We start from the raw sequence: 22033 nt of genomic DNA, 5'->3' as shown, positions 1-22033 counted from the left end.
GACATTCAGAAAACATGTTTACAACATTGGAATGCGTCATCAACAAGACCTGTAATGATCGTCTATTCGAGGGGGAGCTTCTGAGTTGTACTCTTTTTGCCTTACTATGGTTTTTCCTACTGGGTTTTCCTATTAAGGTTTTTAATGAGGCAACATGATGCTGGTCTCCAAGGGGGAGTGTTACAAAGTCAAGAACTTGCGTATACAAGTTAATGTGGAGCCCATCATCATAAATTCTTACAGTATTATTTGTCTGATTTTTCTTCTATATAAAGCATGTAATGCATTGTGATCAGATTGCCCCCTTCGAACGTAATAACATCAATCTCTCTTATTTGGTATACTACTTCCTCTTCTCATTTATTAAGATTATTATTCTTTTCTACTTTCTATTATTTACGTAACATGATCAAACAAATAGACACCTCTTATATACGAAACACAAATGAAACAATATATAATATAATTATAACAGATTTTACATTCTGAGAATTTAACCCCCCCCCCCCCCCCCCCCCCCCCTCCCCCCCAAAAAAAAAGTAAGAATCTATCTAACAAAGAAATATATGTTAAATTGAAAAGTCATGTGCTTTTAAATAGTTACAATATGAAAAATCCTATAAGGTCGTTCGAATAGACAGAAAAAGAAAACAGTCAAACACATTATTTTGGTGCTGTTATTCTTAATTTGCACCTAGATTTTTGTCATTAGGTGTAACTAATCTTTAAAATAATCACTCAAAATGGAGAGTGTTTTTGTTTTCTTTGTTCTAGAGGAAAGTAAAAGTAAATGTTGCCTACTGTTTTTTTCTATGAAACTTTCTTATCTTTGACTCTCCCCTTTTTCTTACTTTCCCATCATTTCTTTCACACATTGATTTTCATATTTGTATATGTTGTTACAACTTATAAAAAGAAAGTTGGGTTCTAATTTTAGAATATGTATAGCCAATCCACCACAAAAGATAGAAACAGCGATAGGGAATAGCTCTTGCATTACATCCTATAGTCAGTTTTGCGCATACATGTCACTTCTGATTTGATTGGCCAGCAATTGTGAGAAGAAAACTAACTAATATAACTAGGGGTTTCTTCCTTTGATTTCTCAGCAAAAATAATAAGAGTTGATTTCACTATGGGACACATTTTTCTCTTTTTTGACACTTTAAGACACAATGTGCTGGAGGCACACTTTCACGGTGTACGAGACATCTTTTTGACTCATATGCCCTTTGCTCAACGACAGAAAAAAATGATATAATTGTTTTAGCTAAGCATCTAAAAAGTCAATTTGTTATCTAGTTAGAGAAAGTAACTTGCAGATGTACTCAATTACGTGTATATAAGAAATATCCACCATTTTATTTTTTATTTTATGCTATCGTTGTTTCTTTTATTTCACTTTTGTTTTCTTTTACTCTTATCTCAAAAATTAAAATATATAAAATAAATATAATTAATATAATAAATTATACATAAAATTCTTTATCTTTCAACATCCATTTCATATATATATAAACATTTATATAAAAATGTGTGGACATGGATATATAAACATTTATATAAAAATATGTGGCATGGACACGAACCTAAATTTTTTAAAAGCAGATGTTCTCGATCATAAAAAATAAATTTGTGGATAAAGAATGGTGGACAAAGATCTCAATAAATATGATAAATGTAGGATATATAATTTGTTGTATAGAACGACGAATTCAAAAATTGTAAACATAATAATTTATTGAGTTGATTTCACTATGGGACACATTTTTCTCTTTTTTGACACTTTAAGACACAATGTGCTGGAGGCACACTTTCACGGTGTACGAGACATCTTTTTGACTCATATGCCCTTTGCTCAACGACAGAAAAAATGATATAATTGTATAATTTGCCCTTTGCTCAAGAGAAAGTGTGTCTCCAGCAACAAGTGACCTATTGTGTAATTTGAAAGATAAAAAGTGTCTTAAAGAGTAAAAAATTCAAATAATAATTAAATACTGCAAAAGAAGAGAGACACAGAATAGAAAGATGTGAGTCGCTCCTCTAGGAAGAAACATTCAATAATTCTTAAGAGATTAATATGCCATGTGCTTCTATTCTAATTGATACATCACACTAAAAACAAATACAAAACTAAATAAAATCAAAATAACAATATAATAAAAACATTAAAAATAAATACAAAACTAAATAAAATCAAAATAACAATATAATAAAAGTAGAAACTCACTTTAAAAATTGACTTACTGCGGATGCTCTAAGTATGTTGTTTAATTAGTTTAGTTTAATATATTTTAAGAATTATATTTTTTTTTGAAACACAATTATGTATTGTTCAGCCCTGTGTTTTAGATAATTATTATGCAATTAAAATATTATTCCGTATATTTTAGTGAAATCTAACTAATATAAGTATGTTATTCGACCTTGTGTTCTAAAAAATAAACTTGCCACAGCTATCTTTAGAATTGTCTCTCCATGTCTTATGCATCCACGTCATCGTCCAATCCCTATGTATATAACATGATTTTGTTTAACCCATGCGGTTAATTTTTGCTATACCCATGTGCTAATGGTTTCGTGAAGTTTCTTCACTAAAATAAATTGGCAATGAATGCAGAGACTCTACCGGATTCAATATATAGGGATGGACACAACTCAAATATCCTGAATTTTAGAGATATTTATGTTTCGATTTATTTCTTCTGAATAATTAAGTATTCGATTTGATTTATTCCGTAACTATATGGATATTTCAGAAAATTTTATATTTTCTGGATATCCCATTCGACCTATACAAATATAACTAAAAAAATTAAAATAATATAAAATAATAATATTATATTACAAAATAAAAAAAATATTTAATTTAAAAAACTTTAAATGCTAAAATAATCAGTTTAATAAATTAAAATATTGTAAACTTACATAAAATATAATAATTATATATAATTCTTTTAAATATATGTATATATATACCACGGATCAGATCAATACATTCTTTAAAATAATAATATTTGTGATTTGTTCTATTTTCATAGATATTGCATATTAGTATTTTACTGGTTTCATAAAATTACGGATATCTAAATTTTTGGTTTGAAATGAAATGGATAACGAATCGAATCAAAATTTACATATATATTATTGTGGTATTTTTTTAAAAAAAAAGAAGAAAACCAATGTTACGTAATTAAACTCTAAAATGTGGTCAATTTGACTACTTGATTTTCTTGGGATAAAACCTTTTATAAGGTTCAGCATAAATAAGATAGAGAAAATATTAAAAGAAAGAAAATAATTGGAAGGAAAAAAAACGTTAAGGAAAACTCCACAGAGTGAGAGAGAAACAGAACCAACACTTCCCATATGCAGCCAAAGAACATTGGGAAGCTCTTTTGTCCTAACAACTATAAAAACAGACCCCCACCTAAAGGATCCCTAGTTTCTTATGACAAATAATTATCTTCTTTATTTTATCACTCCAAATCTCCAATTCCCGATGGACAGATTAGACAATCTTGAATGGTTTCCATTGTTTCATTGAGTCTGTGATTCTGCGGTGGTGATAGTGGATCTGAAGCATCAGTCCAGGCTATCCATCTGATTTTTACTTTGTAATTCGAGCTTGTATGGTAGCTTGGCTGAAGCTAATTTTGGACAAGTTTGATAAATGCAATGAAGAAGAAGACCTATCTAGATGATGAGAATGATTGTCATGTTTTCGCTAAAGGTATTAGAAGTCCGTCTGCTATTGTGGGAACGGGAACACCTAATCTATTTATTTGAAACAAGACCAGTTTGGTATAGGTATAGCTAATGGGGCATTTGTGATTGTCATTGCTAGCTTTTGGTGTGGAAATTCTCTGTCATTTTGTCATTCTTCTATGGTGTAACATGTTATAAATCAGATCAATAAAATAAAGTGTTAAAAAAAAGACAATCTTGAATGTGTCTGAACCCCGATTTTGTCGTTTTATTTGGCTAAGTGGTAAGAAGACTAGGGGTTTAAACAGTTAATCATGCCCTGTTTGATCTACCATATTCAATCTCTCTTTTTTCACTTAGGAAAAGTTTTGAACCTTTGGTTTATAATTTATATCAAAAGAAATGTGAATTTTAGATATACTCCCTTCATTTCATGTAAAATATTTTAGGAAATTTTTATTGTTTCACAGTATAAGATATTTTAATATATCTATGTAACTTTAAGTTTATTAAATATTGTATAACCAATTATATTTTTACTGTTATTTTTGTAATTAGATAAATTATTTCAAATTATTGTTTTATATAATTTATATTATAAAGAGTTAACCATGTACCACATATTTTAATAACTTCCAGTGACACTTTTAAAACAATATATATATTTCCAGTGATATATGTGTGTATTAAGGCAAAACATCACATAATGATAATTTTTCTTAGTTAGTTGATTTAAAAAAAAATGATAATTTTTCTTAGTTTTATAAGATGTTTTAAACGAATGCTCAAAATTTTATTTGTAAAACCATCATTCATCAGCAAAAAATCTAAATAATAAAAACATAGGAGAATATTACAATAAAATACAAATATAAATTAATGTGTGTAGGAAAATTTGAAGAAATTAATTAAAGTCTAGATATCTTATCTTTGTCTATTAAATTTTATTTTTGGAATATCACATCTGGTAGAAAGTCTTTAATTGAAAAAAAAACGTACTATATAAAATGAAAATTAAAACAGTGGACAACACTAGACAGCTTAAATGCTATATAAAGGCTGAACCGACCCTTCTTGGTTCCCGCATCCCCTCGCAATACTCAACATACCAACAACAACATAATACCAAGAAGAAGCGAAGGCGTGAAACATCAGAAATGGCGGCGAGTTGCGTAATAACATCCCCTGAGGAAGAACACACACCAAAACTAGACCTTGTGACGCCACTAGTCTTCAACCCTTCAATGCTTAACCTCCAAGCCACTATTCCAAACCAGTTCATATGGCCTGACGATGAGAAGCCTTGCCTCGAAGCTCCCGAGCTTGACGTTCCCCTCATCGATCTCCAAAACTTCCTCGCCCATAGCCACTCCACGTTAGATGCTTCCAGGCTCATATCCGAGGCCTGTTATAAGCACGGTTTCTTCCTCGTGGTCAATCACGGCATCAGCGAGCAGCTTATATCTGACGCTCATGAATATATGTCTCGCTTCTTCGACATGCCTCTCTCTGAGAAACAGAGGATTCAGAGAAAAGCAGGCGAGAGTTGTGGCTACGCTAGCAGTTTCACTGGCCGCTTCTCCACCAAGCTTCCGTGGAAGGAAACCCTTTCTTTCCAGTTTTGTGACGACAAGAGCCGCCCAAAAAACGTTCAAGATTACTTCTGCGATGCGTTGGGACATGAGTTTGAGCCATTTGGGTAAACGTTAAAACAGAGCAATAAACTATAAGAAATTGAAAAAAAAAACAAAAAAATCAAATCTTTAACATGTCTTTTGTCTTTTCCTCCTCTTGCTTTTTGTCCTTTAAAAGAAAGTTAAAAGAAGAAAAAACAAACAGAGAAAGAACCGGTTTTTTCTATACCGGAGTGGTACAACCACTGTATTGTAACATTAGAAGACTTATGTTACTGTTGGTTTGTGGTTTGCAGGAAAGTGTATCAAGAGTACTGTGAGGCAATGAGTTCTCTGTCACTGAAGATCATGGAGCTTTTGGGGATAAATTTAGGCGTATCCGGAGACTACTTCAAATCATTTTTTGAAGAAAATGATTCCATAATGAGACTAAATTACTACCCTCCATGTCAAAAACCAGATCTTACATTTGGAACAGGACCTCATTGTGATCCTACTTCTCTTACAATCCTTCACCAAGACCATGTTCATGGCCTTCAAGTCTTTGTCGATAATCAATGGCGCTCCATTAGTCCTAACCCCAAGGCCTTTGTGGTCAATATCGGTGATACTTTCATGGTAAACATCTAAAAATTTCCCTTTTCTTGGTTAGAACTTATAAATATACTAAACCGGGCTTAATCTTGTTTATGTAGGCTCTATCAAACAATAGATACAAAAGCTGCTTGCACCGGGCGGTGGTGAACAGCAAGAGCGAGAGGAAATCACTTGCGTTCTTCTTGTGTCCCAAAAAAGACAGAGTAGTGAAGCCACCAAGAGAGCTTTTGGACGGCAACACACCAAGGAGATACCCTGACTTCACTTGGTCTATGTTGCTTGAGTTCACTCAGAAACACTATAGAGCAGACATGAATACTCTCCAGGCTTTCACAGATTGGCTCAGCAACAAACCCATCCAATAATGAAAAGCAATATATATATGTATTTGTCTTGTTAGTTACTATGTTCTTTATATTTCATGTATATGGTAAGATATCAATAACACCCTTAGTATTTTATTTCTAATCCGTTATTGATTGCATACAGGTATTTAACAAATCAAGAAGTTAGCATGTTTGGGGAAAAAAGTATAGGAGAATTAATACAAAATAGTGAACAGATCAAATGTCTACGACAAACAAATACTTACAAATTAAGGTTAAAGAGAAACTATGTGCATGTGCATCATGCATCATCTTGGAGCTTCATCAGAAAAAAACAAAACATATGGGCCACCATAACCTAACTAAAAATGCTTTCTTTCACACAACCATAATTAAGACTTCGAAGTGATAGATGGATTTGCGTTCCCTAATCTGTAGTTTAAAGTAATCGCATTTATTTACTTTTTATCTATTTAATAAATAGTACACGCAGAAAAAACACTACATACTCTAGTTTACCGTGATTAAACTCCAATACACATATAAACATGTGTAAGCTTGTTATTGTCGTTGGATCCCTAATAAATAAAACACTATTCATCGAGTAGCATGTTGTTTATTTATGGTCGCCTCCAGAAATTTTTTTGACCAGCTTTAACATGTGCTCATTGATATAACAATTTTGGATAGATCCACATAACATCATACTTTTCCATAAATTCCTCGTAGTCCAGTAACCCACTTGAAGCAAAAAAAAAAAAACGAAAACAACGCCGAATAACATCCAGAATCATTTAACTGGATTATCTAAATGAATCATTTTAATGGACGATGACAGATGGGCAAACGAACAACACCTAAAATGTGGATAGACATAACTATGAAGTAGTAAAATCTCGACAATGATTTCAATTTTCTCACCATTTGATCTTCTTAAAAGTTATTGGAAATATATCTAAGAGATATAATTCTCGTATGAATTTCAAATTAGGTCCGTTTGATGATCACTCTAGAAGATATCAAATTTGACCGAAGTCAACTTGCTTACCGGACCGATATTTAACCAGACTGGCCTGAACATGTTACATGGTAAACTTTGGTAATACAGACTTTTCTTAAATCTGGATCTTTGGCTATTTTGTAAAGAAACATAATACAAGTTACTTTGAACATGTTACATTAACATGTTAGGTTAATATGTGTAAACTCCAAAGATTTAAGAATAACGTAACGCTACTCAATAGAAGTTTCTCCATAACAAAAATTGAGACGAACATAATAAAGGCAAAAAACAGACAAAAATAAAATAAAAAATGGAAAGAAGCAAAAGGCAATACCATTTCAATGATTCAAAGTAAGGCGGATCCATGTTGCTCTATCTATTCAAATCCATTCACTTAATGGATTAGCTTTCCTCTGCTTTGTCTCCTTCTCCAGCTCACCCCATTCTTTTAAGAGAAACAAAACAAAAATTTTATATAAAAATGTTTGATTGAAATGGACGCATGATCCTGATTGGATTCTTATGACATATTTTAATGTTTCGAATATTATGAATCTTGTATTATATGAGTATGCTAATAGTAGACTAGGATTTGTTAGAGTTAACAGTTAGCTTGCTAGCTGGCGAATGAAACACATGCATAGACAAGGTAAAGTGTAATCTACAGTTGAGTATAATTAGATGATCATTTTTACACAAGGACTTGGCCTTCCTCTCTTTCTTCCGGTCCTCTCTTACTCGTCAATAGTAGTTAAAATCATGATATATAATCAAAAACATGTAAAGAAAACTACAGCAGTATATATAACCAGATCACAGGAACAAACACAAAATAGTAGATGATTCAAAGTAATTGGTGGATATGTATGTTATTACAAGTATACTTGTTTAGAACCTTCAAGAATCCACCATATACACATGATGATTAATCTGCCAAAATCATTGACCGGGAAGGTGAAGGATTATTTTTAGATGATAATCTATTAACAACTGAAACACTGAGAAAGCCGGACAATTAACTGTGTCTAAATCTCTAAAACAGTATGTGTATAGAACATAAACGCACGAGGAATGATACCAGTACACACTGGACGTAAAGACAAAGAATAACCCGCCTAAGTAAGATGTTGACTTTGAGCAAAACCCAAGCACACGTTCCACCATCTACGAACGCAATAGAAAACAATCTATGTCTTTTATATAGTCTTATAGTCTTGTACTCTTGTCTCACAAAAATATATCACCGTTGAAAGACATGTTTTATCAAAACGGATGATGTGATGGTTTTTACGAATGAAAATTCACCATCTGAGGTTGGAAATTTTAAGTGTACACGAATATATATTATGAAATCTATGGGGTCAGGATATCCCTTATAATTCAAAAAAATTATATTATGAAGTTTTGCGTCAATCAAAAACTAATAAGCCTATATGAAATCATGGACATTTAACAGTTTTATGGGCCACTGATACAGTTAGCCATGAAAATTGTAGGGTCAATCTTGAAATTAGTGACCAAAACACTCTGAAAAGTGAACATGATTGGCCCACAGAAACTGTGAGCCCAACCTCGATATTAGTGATTCGATCGAACAAGAAAACATTGAAAGTTATATGACCTCTGAGTTTTCGTGGCTAATACTAACAGATAGCTAGTGGTTATTTCTGGCCCAATCCCATCTATACTATTAAAGCAGAATACCTACTAGGATTATACCCCTGCCTTTTCAAGTTATTTACAAATCTCTGCCATTGCCTATTTTCCTTTTAAAAAAAATAAATGACGCCAATATATTTTGACCAATCAGAAATCTTCAGTTATTAAAACATATCCATAACGTCATCAAAATGCATTGAAACAATTAAGGCCCACATCCGCGTAAGCTCGTGCCTTTTTAAATAAATCGGAAAGAATGATGAGCCCATCAAAATCATCTTCATAATCAAATCCTATTCCATGAAAATCCCATCGAAATCATCTTTCGTAATCAAACCCTATACCCTGAAATATGAAGTTTTCGGGGTTAAAACTCTAAACAAACCATATTCCATAACACAATAATTTAAAACTATGAAACACTAACCAAGATGAATATAACGTATGGATTCTCAGAAAATTAAATCAATGTTCACATGCTTATTAAGATGATTCATTACACCTACCTATATGTTATGATTCGTTTATCAAAATGCAATGTATAATGATGGACAATTTAATCAAACCAAAAATATGAAAATCGAATTTGAATAAAAGGTACTACAGCATATTCCCAATTTTTCAAAAAATGTTAATTAAAAAATCTATTTATCTTTTAAACAACCTTTAATTTTTATAAAGTTTTGATACCAAATTTATTCGAAGTATATTTTTCAACCCATCCCCTAATTTCAGTGTTCGGTTTAAAAAGAGTAAGGCCCTTTTTACCAAAAAAGAAAAGAAAAAAAGAGTATGCCCTCCTAGATTGTAGCAAGTATTCATAATTGTAACAGCATAATATTCCCTATTTCATTTGTTCGATTTTAAAAGAGTAAGGTACTCATAGATTTTGGCAATCACCCCCAATATTCCTTATTTGATACCTTTAATAAATGTAAAAACAAATATAGAAAAAAAAAAGATGATACAATTAGCTACAATCACGATTCAAAAAATATAATCCATAATTATATTGCGTGTACAATAATATCTTAGGTTTCAAATTGGTAACTATATTTACTAATATTAACTAGAAAATCTCGCCAAGATTTAGAGTATGCCACAAGTTTTTCCAATAACCTAAACACCTCTCCATGTCGCCTCTTCCTATTATAAATAACAATGCCTCTTCCTAATCAAACTCATGCCGTCAAACAAAAACATGGGTTCTAAAATGCAAATAAGAAAATTGAGTGCTTCTAATGAAAAAAAGTCATCGGCATTAATGACTTGAGGCCATCGAAAAACACTTCTTGGAAACAAAACATTCAACAATCAGGGAAAACCATGGAATTCATCTTGGCGGATGAGAATGTAAGCAATCCTAACTTTCTACTTATGTTTTTCAAATATAGTTCAATGAACATTCATCAAACAATCTCCGTTTTTTTTTTCCTAACTACCAGTTTCAGTTCCAAGCCTAATTACTACAATTAGAAGCTTTTAAAATGCACTTACATGGGTTCGAATTGCTTTCCCGCTATGTCTCTGTCCCATGTCGTTCAGATGAATAAAGCTCTGTCTCAAAACCTTTAACTGCACGACCTGCACATCCATTGTATATATAATTAAGTCAACTCATTATCTCTAACCCAAAAAAAAAGCTATAGTCGGAGACTTATCTGTGTACTGTAAGGCTTTGGTTGGACTTTGCCTCATGTCCTTTGGGTTCGACTTGACTCATGTCCTTCCATCAGAGGATGAGTATAAAAACAACATACTGTTGTGTACAGACCAGACGTATAAGAGGATGAAGATTAAAAAAACATACTAGACGTAAAAGAGGATGAAGATAAATAGATTATACCAGTTTGGTCAGATTACAGAATGGTCTGGCCATTAGTTGATGTACATGAGAATTATCTCTTTGTTTACATAGCAATTACCCTACAAAACTTAAAACATTAACGTCAGAACAAACCAAAAAGTGTACGTACTTGAATTATTTATTATGTGACATAAAAATTCTATATTACATTACAGAATGGTCTGGCCATTAGTTAAGGTACGTATCTGTGTATTTTAATCAGTCATCCTTTTTTTTTTGCAAACAGACCGGATCATCATTTTGCAAAGTATAAGACCTTTGATAAGCCCTCACTTTAACGTAACCCCAAATTTTATATAGTAACCCAAAATTTCATTAGGCCAACTGTAGTTTACATCAAAATAAACCAAGATTATGTATTAAATATCATAAAAGTTTAAGAATCTTAAGTGTAAAGGACATCACCTTCATGGTTGTCAAAGAAATGAACATCGCCCTTCAGATTTTGAGCAAGCCGATGGACATCACGAGCTTGACATCTGAGAAGCTCGAGATTGCTTAGGTGTTTCCGACCCCAATAGGGAATGGTCAAATTCAGTGCTAATCGAAGATCCGCTTGACTAAGATCGATCATCAGAATCAACATACAAGTCATCTGATACTTCTACATGCAAAAAATTTATGGAATGGTCAAAATCAGAGAAGAGATTTTAGATTAGCATAACATCTATATATTAAGAATAAATTAGATATTTTTATGTACCTGAACATATCTATAAAGAGGCTTCTCAGATCAAGTAGATGAATCGTAAGATAATGAGAGAGTAAACGATGGTATACCGGCAGATTTCGAGATTCTGATTTCGTATTTACTCATATAGAGTCGTACACCTTTGTTTTTCACCATCGAACACCGATTTTTCTTCGTCTCATCTTTTGTCGGTAAAGAGACCGTTCTAGATCTCTCTCTTTTTTTCCTTTTCTGTTTCTTTTTTCAGTCTTGAGAATGGTCAACATAACGAAATACCGAATCAGTGTTCTGTTGGGTTTTAAACGAGAACATTAGATTTGTTGGGGACCAATTAACTTTATATTTTTTCAAAATAAACATTCAATTATATGGGCTTTGAATTAATTTGTTTCAATAGTAAATTCTATCAAAACTATTAAACATTGTAACTGATATTATATTAATATACAATTATAAAACGTAAACATACATTTACAATATGTTTGACATTATATAGCTAGCCATTTTTAATTTAAATTATATTTCAAGTCATTTTTAATTTAAATTATATTGTGATACTAAAATTAAATTATATTGCAAATAATTTTTAATTGAATTTCTTGCTTAAGTTTGCAACAGCAATATAATTATTTTATTTTAAGAGTAACATTTTGTATAGATATTGATCATCCAAATTTATAACAACAACTACTAAACCAAATCATAAAAACACATGATATAAATCTTATGTAGAAACACATATGGGTTATAACAATAAGTACGTCAAAAATAAATCCTTTTCTGGGTTTTTTTTTCGAACAATATGACGAAATGAAGAATGTGTTTTGGTCGAGCTCTAAACCAGAATATTAGATTTGTTGGGGGTCCATTAACTTCTAGATTTTTGGTTAATAAACTTTTTAAGTATATGGGCTTTTAATTAATTATTTCAATAGTAAATTCTATCAAAACTATTTAACATTGTACTTGATATTATATATAAAAATACAATTATAAAACGTAAACATACATTTACAATATGGGTTACATGTTATTACTAGCAATTTTTAATTTAAATTATGTTGCAAGTTATTTTTAATTTAAATTATACTACCATTCTAAAATTAAATTATATTGCAAATATTTTTGAATTGAATTTCTTGCTGAAATTTCCAACAGCAAAATAATTATTTCATTTTAAGGTTAACATTTTATATACGTATAGATCATCCAAACTTATAACAACAACTACTAAAAAATCATAAAATTATATGATATCAATTTTTGGTAGAAACTAAAATGGATTATAATAATAAATACGTAAAAAGAAACGATCCCGCGCTTTGAAAGCGCGGGTCAAAATCTAGTAATATATTATAGCAGATTAACCAGTGACTAAGGTACGACTGGTTTTTCCGGTACCACCCGCAAACGCAGTTTTTATCGGGCAGTTTGCAACAATCACTCAAAATCGTTCTAAACCGCTTCAAACCGCTATGAATCTCATAAATTCAAAAGCTAGCTCCAGCTAGCATTTGCGGGTGGTTGCAGGAGGGTACATTTTTTTTAAACAATATATATACAAAAGTAAAAATATTTAATAAAAAATTTAAAATTTAAAATTATGAAAATATTAAAATATATCTATTATATTTAATTAATATTATAAAAAATTTATAATAAAAACAATTTCAATAAATTTTCAAAAATTAAAATTATAACTTTCTAAATATAAATTTTATATTTATTATAGTTTTATGATTTTTGATATTTTTTATAATTATATTAAATGTAAATATTGTTAATTTATTATTTGACTGTTACCGCATTTGGTAGTTAACCAGTCATAAGTCACCCGCAAACGCACCAATTTTTAACCGCAGTACCAGTCGTACAAATCTCTTAAAACCGCTAGAAACCGCAACCGCCCACATCCACAAACTCCCGCAACCGCTACCGCTGCGTTTGAACCAGTCAGGCCCTAACTATATTAGAATGAACGGAATACAGATTAATCATGTGGTTATATTGCCACTATTTTCAACAAATTTAGTAAAAATCCTTGGGCTTCAAAATTATACTATTTCTGTTTTCAAAAGTAAGATTTTCTAAAGTGTTCATGCTTATTAAGAATTTAATAAATGTTTATAGTTTAATTTTTCTTTTACTTTATTATACATTTTTCACCAATTAAATTTAATCAATTCAAATATTTTTATTTAATGTTTTTTATAAATATTAAAAAATACCTTAAATATATAAAAAATCTATCTTTATGGAATAAGTAAAAAAATTAAAACATCTTATTTTCAGGAACAAGGGAGTAATGATGATTTGTTTGGTCCGTTGCATGACATACAACCTTTTGGTGTGGACGTGGATGTTTAATATTAGGCTTATGTTAATGGGCCAAATTACTTATATTATAGCCCAATCGTCTTTTTAGATTTGAACCTATCCGTAGAGTCACGTTTGCTCAATGCTCATGCGATCACGTGTAGCTATTTTGGAACACTGGGAGAATATCTTATATAATACATAATTGTATAGAAATTAACACAAAATAATTGATGGAATTATATGATACTAGTTAAGCATTGTACGTGTTTGATAAAGCCTTTTATAATTATATGTTGTATATATGTTGGATTAAGCTCGAAAGAAAATGAAATTTGAGAAACAAATTTGAAAACCTAATCCTACCGAGTTATGAAAACTTAATATATTTAGGAGTTATCTAGATATGTTAAATGGGATTAGGAATTTATAATCTCTATATAAAAAAATGCAAGAGTGTTGCATAACTTAAAAGATTAGGAATTGAAATAGACTAAGTTTTAAGTTAATTTCTTATGCAATTAATAAGAGAGTTATTCTTATTTTCGATCTTTAATTTCTATACTTGAGTTCTAGATTTGGTAAGCCATTAAAAAGAGATGAATGGTGAGATTATCACAACGAGCACAAAACCTAAAGAAGGGGAAGGATCCTCTATTTAATGTCCAATGCTCAATGCGACTAACTATATGGTGTGGGCAATAAGAATAAAAATATCACTTAAAGTCCACAAAGTACTGGGAGGCCGTAGAAGAAGAGACAACTAAGGGGATAAGAATGATATGTCCATAGCCCTATTGTTTCAATCAATTTCGGAAGTCTTAATATTGCAGGTAGGAGAATTGAATACTGCAAAGAAGGTCTGGGAGGCAATAAAAGCTCGACATGTTGGAGCCGAGAGAGTAAAAGAAGCTCAATTACAGACATTGATGAATGATTTTGAGAAACTAAAGATGAAAGAGACATAATCAATCGACGATTTTGGGGGAAAACTGGCCGAGATTGCATCAAAATTTGCGTCCCTAGGTGTCAATATTGAAGAACCGAGACTTGCTAAAAAATTCTTGACAAGTCTCATGCGCAAGAAATATATACACATAGTTCCCTCGTTGGAGCAAGTTCTGGATCTTAATACTACAAGCTTTGAAGATATTATCGGTCGACTGAAAGCGTATGAAGAACGTATCCGAGAAGAAGAAGAACCGCAAGAAGATCAAACAAAGCTTCTGTATGCATACACTCAATCACAACCAGGACGTGACTATAACAAAGATTTCCGGAACAGAGGACAAGGAGGTCGATCCTACTACAGGGGTTGAGGTAGACGAACTATGGAGGCAGAGACACGACAAGAATAAACACATCAAGGGTTATGTATTATCGATGCGACAAACATCAAAACCTAAATACCTAGAAGACTATGTTTTACTTGCCGAAGAAGAAGGAGAGATGCTATTGTTATGCTTAAACAACGAACCAAGAAATTTTGAAGAAGCAAGAGAGCTCGATATATGGATTGAAGCATGTAAGGATCATATTAATTCCATAGAGAAGAATGAGGTATGGAGTCTAGTCGACCTTCCCGTCGGAGTTAAACCAATTGGCTTGATATGGATCTTCAAAATTAAGCGCAACACATATGGAACTATCAACAAGTACAAGTCTCGTTTGGTAGCCAAAGGTTACGTACAACAGTATGGATCGACTTCTAGGAAGTCTTTGCGCCAGTTGCAAGACTTGAAACCATCCGACTTCTTATTAGTATTGCTGCAACTAATGGTTGGGAGGTCCATCACCTTGACGTAAATACAGCATTCTTACACGGTGAGCTGAAAGAAAACTTGTATGTAACACAACCATAAGGGTTTGTTGTTAAGGGAAGTGAAGAAAAGGTTTACAAGCTCAAGAAAGCGTTATATGGATTGAGGCAGGCGCCAAGGGCTTGGAATCTCAAATTGAATCGTATACTGCTCAGGTTAGGGTTTTGAAAGTGCTCTAAGGAACCCTTCATCTATAGAAAAGCCGTGGACAATGATATGTTGGTGGTCGCGGTATATGTCAGATGATTTGTTTGTTACATGAACAAGTGAGAACGTCATCGGCGTATTCAAAGAAGAGATGGCATCAAAGTTTGACATGAGTGATCTTGGAAAACTAAGCTATTACCTTGGAATAAAAGTTCATCAAGAGAAGTGTCGCATAATATTGAACCAAAGAAGATATGCGATGAAGATCTTGGAAGAAAGTTGTATGAATATATGCAACATGACATACACGCCGATGGAACCAGGTTTGAAGCTATCTAAATCTCTTCAAGAGGAAGACATCGATGCTACAATGTATAGAAAGAATGTCGGATGCCTAAGATATATTCTCCACACAAGACCGGATCTATCATATACAGTGGGAGTATTGAGTCGTTAGATGCATAATCCGAAGACGTCTCATGGTGCTGCAATGAAACATTATCTTAGGTATCTTCAAGGATCCACATCGGTTGGTTTGATCTTCACTCACTCCACACCAAAGGTCCCTAAGCTCATTGGATACAACGACAGTAGCTATAATGATTGCTTAGACGATGGAAGGAGTACTGCGGGACATATATTTTATTTTGGTAATAGCTTGATCATGTGGTGTTCCTACAAGCAGGATATGGTTGCACTATCCTCATATGAAGCAGAGTTTATTGCAGGGACTGAAGCCGCAAAGCAAGCGATATGGTTACAAGAGTTGCTAAGTGAAATAACTGAACAACCGGTTGAGAAGGTGATCATCAGAGTCGATAACCAATCTGCAATTGCTCTCACAAAAAATCCAGTCTTCCATGGCATAAGAAAATATATATACTCAAGTTATCACTTCATAAGGGAGTGTGTTGTAAAAGGGATAGTAGATCTCGAGCATATATCAGGCGACAAACAGAAAGTTGATATACTAACCAATGCGTTAGGAAGAATCAAGTTCAAAAAGATGAAAGAGCTCATAAGTGTGCAAGATTTGTCAAATGAAAGTTTCAAGTTTAAAGGGGAAAATGTTGGATTAAGCTTGAAAGAAAAAGAAATTTGAGAAACAAGTTTGAAGACCTAATCCTACCGAATTATAGAAACTTAATACGTTTAAGAGTTATCTAGATATGTTAAATAGGATTAGAAATTTATAATCTCTATATAAGAAGATGCAAGAGTGTTGCATAATTTAAGAGATTAGAGATTGAGATAACTTAAATCTTGAGTTAGTTTTTGAAGCAAATAATAAGAGAATTATTCTTATTTTCGATCATTGATTTCTATACTTGTGTTCTAGATATATATAAGACGACTTTTCATCCAAAAACCATCGATTGAGTAAGTAAGAGATCGTTCTTGTAGATCATAATCTATTGATTATTGAATCACAAAAAAAAAAGTCGGGTCATTCCATATCTGAATCTCTTGGACCTGACACCAACCGATGGAGAAGCACATGAGGATATGTTTGGCTACAAATTGATATCATATTATGAGGCTAAATTAAACCCCACACGGACACACACAATAAAATAAGTCATGGTCAACACTTGTGTTATAAAGCTAAAAAACATCTTACACATATAAGCTTAAGCTGTCTCAGATCTTGCTCTTAATTATTGCAGCTCACCATTAGATCCGTGTACAAAAATAATTCTTGATCAAAAGCCATTTAAAAACATATTATTCTTTTTGTATGAAATACTATACACAATAGTGTGATTTAAAATTCAAAATTAATTGATAGATGCCATCAAAGCTGTGATCGAGCCATGTAATTTGTATTTTTCAACGTTTTTATTGGTTTGTCTGGATATCAGGATGTAAATACATGGTTTTAAACTTTTAATATTACAAATCTTGATAATTTAAAGTTTTAAACGTCTGAGACAATCTTTATTGGAACACAATCTGATTTGATGATCATGAGTTTGTTGGACGGCATCTCAAAGTTGATTAATAATTCATTCAATTGCCAATAATGATATTGCTAAAGGTACCAAACGAATATCAGGGAGATCTCAACAACTCATTATGCGTATCTCTTAAGTGCATAAAACATTTGAACTGCTGTCAACTTGGCTTAAGTTCGCGAGACATATATAATTTAAGTGGATATTAATTATATCTAAAACTATTATACTTATATGTGATTCTATTTATATGCTTTGGGTATACGTAGGAAAAGGGGAGGCAAAAGAAACCAATATTTGGGGATATGTATCATGTATAATATTGTGTCGTATCGTGAATTACAAAAGAAAGCAAGATTTTGTGATTGTATATTACATAAGCTTTTATAGTTTCTTAAATTCTAATAAGATTTTAAATCCTTGAATAACAAATTAATATGGAGATTCATAAACAGAAAGGTGGTTCTATGCATTGAATTTAGGCGATTTCCTTATGTCAATACGCTTTTTCCTTATTGGAACAATCATCGTGTGATTATCATAAGCGTTTACCAGTTTGTTTATATCAATGTGTAAGTGAGCAATATTACAGTGGATGAGATCTCCCATTTTTGCTTGCATGTATATGTCATGTAACATTCTTGGGCTCCTTAATATGATAGGTATATCTTATATTCAAGATTTTTTTGGTCAACGTTATATTCGAGTTACCGGATGTCACTGGATATATGAACGAACGTATATGATTCTAGATGTACATTTGTGGTGTCAATTACGTTGTCAGTTGATGGTGCGTATGGGGGTTTTACACGTATCCTGACACTTACTGACTTACGTATATAGTCATATGAAAATTGGTGATACCGATGTCATTTCATTTGTACTATGAATGCGTAATATACGTTCACTTATCTGATCTTTTATCTACCACTTTTGAATTGCTCAAACGATTGGGTTTCTCGATAGGGTTTTGTATTACTACTTCATAGTTTGATAACTCATTACGTCGCAGAAATAGCGGTTGTTCCTTCTCAGTTTATATATATCATATAAAACCTTATATACATACTAAAAACCCGCATGAACACATAACAATGAAATAGCACAAAAGATGCTAATAATGAAAGGGAAACCTGATAGCTGAAATTTGGAGCTGATAAGAAGCAAATGTAAAGCAAACACACAAAACCTTATTGTGAGAAAAATGATCTATTGCAAACATCACAACCTCAGTCTTTACGGTGTCTGCGTTGAATGATGGTGAACTTTATGACCTACCCATGCATAAAATCCTTTTGAAACATAACTGCAATACGCACTTATTAAAAAAAAAACTGCAATACGCACTTGAATTTGTTTAAACCGAAGCTATGCCTCCATCCAAGAGTATATTTCATGGCCAGCTTTCCAAGATGAAGTTTCATGAATGCTTTAGATATTTCTGCATTTGGCATACCATGAAATTAGTTTGAACATCAACTATAGCTCTCTTGTATGTGCATAAAAATATATATACGGCCTATCGAACTTAACATATATTGATGCACTATAAATATTTCATACATTAGTTAATTATATATGTAGGAGCAAGAGAATAACCTATTGGAGCAACTAACAAGCTTCAATACCAAATCTATATAAAGAAAATAAATTGGAAATGAGTTTATATTGGGTTAAAAATTCAAACCAACATATAAAATTAAGAGTTCTTTTGGAAGAGAGAGATCATACGATGAACAAGTCTTTAGGACTACAAATTTTATGATTATTAAGTATTGTAGTACCCCGTCTAAAGTATCAACTCCTCAACTAGCTTCTGCTGCAACCAAGCTAAATCCAAGCATCCAAAACTATTAACCTGTGTTAAATAAAGTTAAATATAGTGAAAACCCTAGACTAATTGCAATTTACATGGCATGTTGTAACTTGTGACAATACCTCGACTTGAATAGTGTGCATGAGCCTCTCATTAACTCTTGTGGTGAGACAGCTGATGACTTCAAGTCCTAGTTCCTGAAGTGTCTCAAGCACTCTTGAGAGTGGCAAAGCTTCGGGACCTGACGAGTTGCTGCTCACCGCCACTTCGAAACCGCTCACGCATGGTTGCACCATCACACTCGCCGGATACGATTTGCCTAACTCGGATCCAGTTCTTGCTGGATCCGGACTCGATTTATATGTCTGACATGTTTCTCTGCTTAGTTCGTCTCGTCTTGCACTAAGTTCTTTAATCCGTGTTTCCGTGTCCTTAATGAAATTCACCGCTCCGTTTACATGATCCGAAACAGCTCTCTTCCCCTAACAATTCAATGAAAATAAAAGACATATTCAGAACCCTAAAAGCCACATCTCACCAAACCTTAGTTTCTTTTGTTAGAAAAATAGTATACGGAAAATAATAAAATTTGAGAAAAAAGTGAGTAAGAATAGAAACCTTAACGTATTGGAGAGGTAGGTGAGAACGAAGCGAAGCAAAGAGTGTAGCCATCTCTTGTCTTCTCTGGCGTTCGATGTCGCGGTGGAGAAGCTTCTTTTTCTTCTTATTGTCATCTATTTCACGGGGTATATCGGAGCCGCCGCTGCTGCCACCTTCACCGGCTGAGCCAAATGGCCTCTGTCTCTGGTACCCTTTCGGGCTGGGATTCTGATATGGATCCATAGTTTAACACTTTGAGCTTTAACAATGCCAGATCTCCGTAGGATTTTGTGGTTGTCCAAAAATAATTTATTTTCTTGTATTGTTTACTGGTTAGCTTTTTTATATTGTGAAGAATGGTGCCTAAAGAAAACAAATGGTTCTGTCTGTCTCCTTAGGTGAGAGGGGAGGACCATTCTTTTTAATATATAAATATACTAATCAGGAAGACCAAATAATGCAGCTTCCAGAATTGCCTTTTTTACCACGTTTTTCTACGAAATTTGGTTTTTAGCTATAACTTTTTTTTGGTGATGAGCCTAGCTAGCCTTGAGTCCTTGGCTCTCTTCTTAAAAACAATTTATAAAGATATAGTTGGTAAAGATTTTTACCTCTTTAAAGAAACTAGGTATCAATGGTGTTTATAACACTCATTCATTCTGGAAGTAACTGACTTTCTTTTGTCAAACAGTATGTAATATACAAAACTGAATTTGGATAATCATACAATAGCAAATACTAATACAAACCATTATGCTCTATGTATTGGTGCCAAGTGATTTTTCTTTTAAACCTTAATTTTATAAATGAATTATTTTCTTAAAACTATGCTTACAGTATAAACTATTTTTACTGAAATTGTAAAAGACAACTATACAAATGAGGTAGGAAATAAATTAAATGAACCAACTAATTAGAAAATATTAAATGGAATAAAAAGTTGTGAATTTGCATAGTTAAACATAAACTTAAATGATTATTTAGCTATATACCTAAAGCGTAACCGTTGACATTTACATTTTAATTTTGGAGTCTTCTACCTTTTAATTAGCTAACCAAATCGCCTAAGACAACGCTCCAGCAACAGAAGGTCTGAGAGGTAATTTCGTTTTACTCTTTTATACTGTGCGGTCCAAACTTGTCCCATCATTGGTACTTTGCTAATTTTATCGTTTTTTTTGGGGTTTCAAGCCAATTCACTCTAAAGAGTTTCTATAAATATATAGTACCAAATGTGAAATTATTGTTTTGTATGGGGTTTCTATTAATTTTGGCCAGCTCATTCTCTAAGGGAAAAAGTATATGTTACGCAAATTCTTTTTACCATCAAATATCAGGGTGTAAAAAAAGAGGAGGAGAGATTGTACATATAAATGTCAAACCGACCAAAAAATATGTAGGAAAAGTGACTAAAACACAAACTATTACAAAATAAATGAAAAATATTTCCCTATCCACGTTTGCCCTTATTCACACAACTGGGAGGAACTGAGGGATGCATCCATCTGACATCTGTGGACATGGAAGCTCAACCGACCGTGCCTAAGATTCGGATGCATGAAATATATATGATCAAATCTCATCCACTGATCTGGTCATGGTCGCATGTGGGCTCTCTGCTTTTGATGTGCACCTGCTCACACTGCAACTACTCTTCTTATGCACAAATACTCATTAGTATATTATTTAAAGTCCCCATATCCATTGCGTATCAGATATGTAATGTATATTTATTGTTCTTAAGAAGATACTATACAATATAATATGCTTTGGATTAAATATACGATGATATCCTTCCATACTCCATAGTTCCACTTATTTTTTTGCTTCTCTGTATTAAAAAGAAGCCTTTTAATGTATGACTATAATAATATAAAGGTTATCCTTTCAA

General features: G+C 32.4%; 2 protein-coding genes and 1 long non-coding RNA gene across 5 annotated transcripts; 1 reads left to right on the top strand and 2 right to left on the bottom strand.

Moving 5' to 3' along the window:
• The first annotated feature begins 4659 nt into the window (after nt 1-4659).
• Nucleotides 4660-6410, top strand: LOC106444211 (gibberellin 20 oxidase 1). The gene is made up of 3 exons (XM_013885711.3): nt 4660-5410; nt 5642-5963; nt 6041-6410. Exons 1-3 carry the CDS (start codon nt 4719-4721, stop codon nt 6305-6307), a joined length of 1281 nt encoding a protein of 426 aa, XP_013741165.2. The 5' UTR covers nt 4660-4718; the 3' UTR covers nt 6308-6410.
• Nucleotides 6411-9038: 2628 nt separating this feature from the next.
• Nucleotides 9039-11775, bottom strand: LOC106443052. Of its 2 annotated transcripts, XR_002663805.2 has the most exons (6): nt 11501-11775; nt 11203-11401; nt 10946-11121; nt 10777-10856; nt 10428-10689; nt 9039-9275 (listed from the first exon to the last, which is right to left on the bottom strand). It is a non-coding gene; the product is annotated as an uncharacterized LOC106443052 (long non-coding RNA). The 2 variants fall into 2 exon arrangements; XR_001287927.2 differs by lacking the exon at nt 10946-11121 and having other exon boundaries at nt 11501-11769.
• A 6966-nt stretch (nt 11776-18741) lies between these two features.
• LOC106375245 (transcription factor bHLH126) lies at nt 18742-20833 on the bottom strand. Of its 2 annotated transcripts, none has more exons than XR_007316751.1 (4): nt 20161-20833; nt 19665-20024; nt 19326-19584; nt 18742-19167 (listed from the first exon to the last, which is right to left on the bottom strand). XR_007316751.1 is itself a non-coding variant. In XM_013815112.3 (4 exons), the coding sequence occupies exons 1-3, from the start codon at nt 20383-20385 to the stop codon at nt 19516-19518; spliced, it is 654 nt and encodes a 217-aa protein (XP_013670566.1). In that variant the 5' UTR covers nt 20386-20830; the 3' UTR covers nt 18742-19167; nt 19511-19515. The 2 variants fall into 2 exon arrangements, 1 of the variants encoding a protein (XP_013670566.1); XM_013815112.3 differs by having other exon boundaries at nt 19511-19584; nt 20161-20830.
• Between the last annotated feature and the right edge of the window lie 1200 nt (nt 20834-22033).

Source organism: Brassica napus, chromosome A1, assembly GCF_020379485.1.
Source record: "Brassica napus cultivar Da-Ae chromosome A1, Da-Ae, whole genome shotgun sequence".
Classification (NCBI taxonomy): domain Eukaryota; kingdom Viridiplantae; phylum Streptophyta; class Magnoliopsida; order Brassicales; family Brassicaceae; genus Brassica; species Brassica napus.
This window is presented reverse-complemented; position numbering and strand designations above follow the sequence as displayed.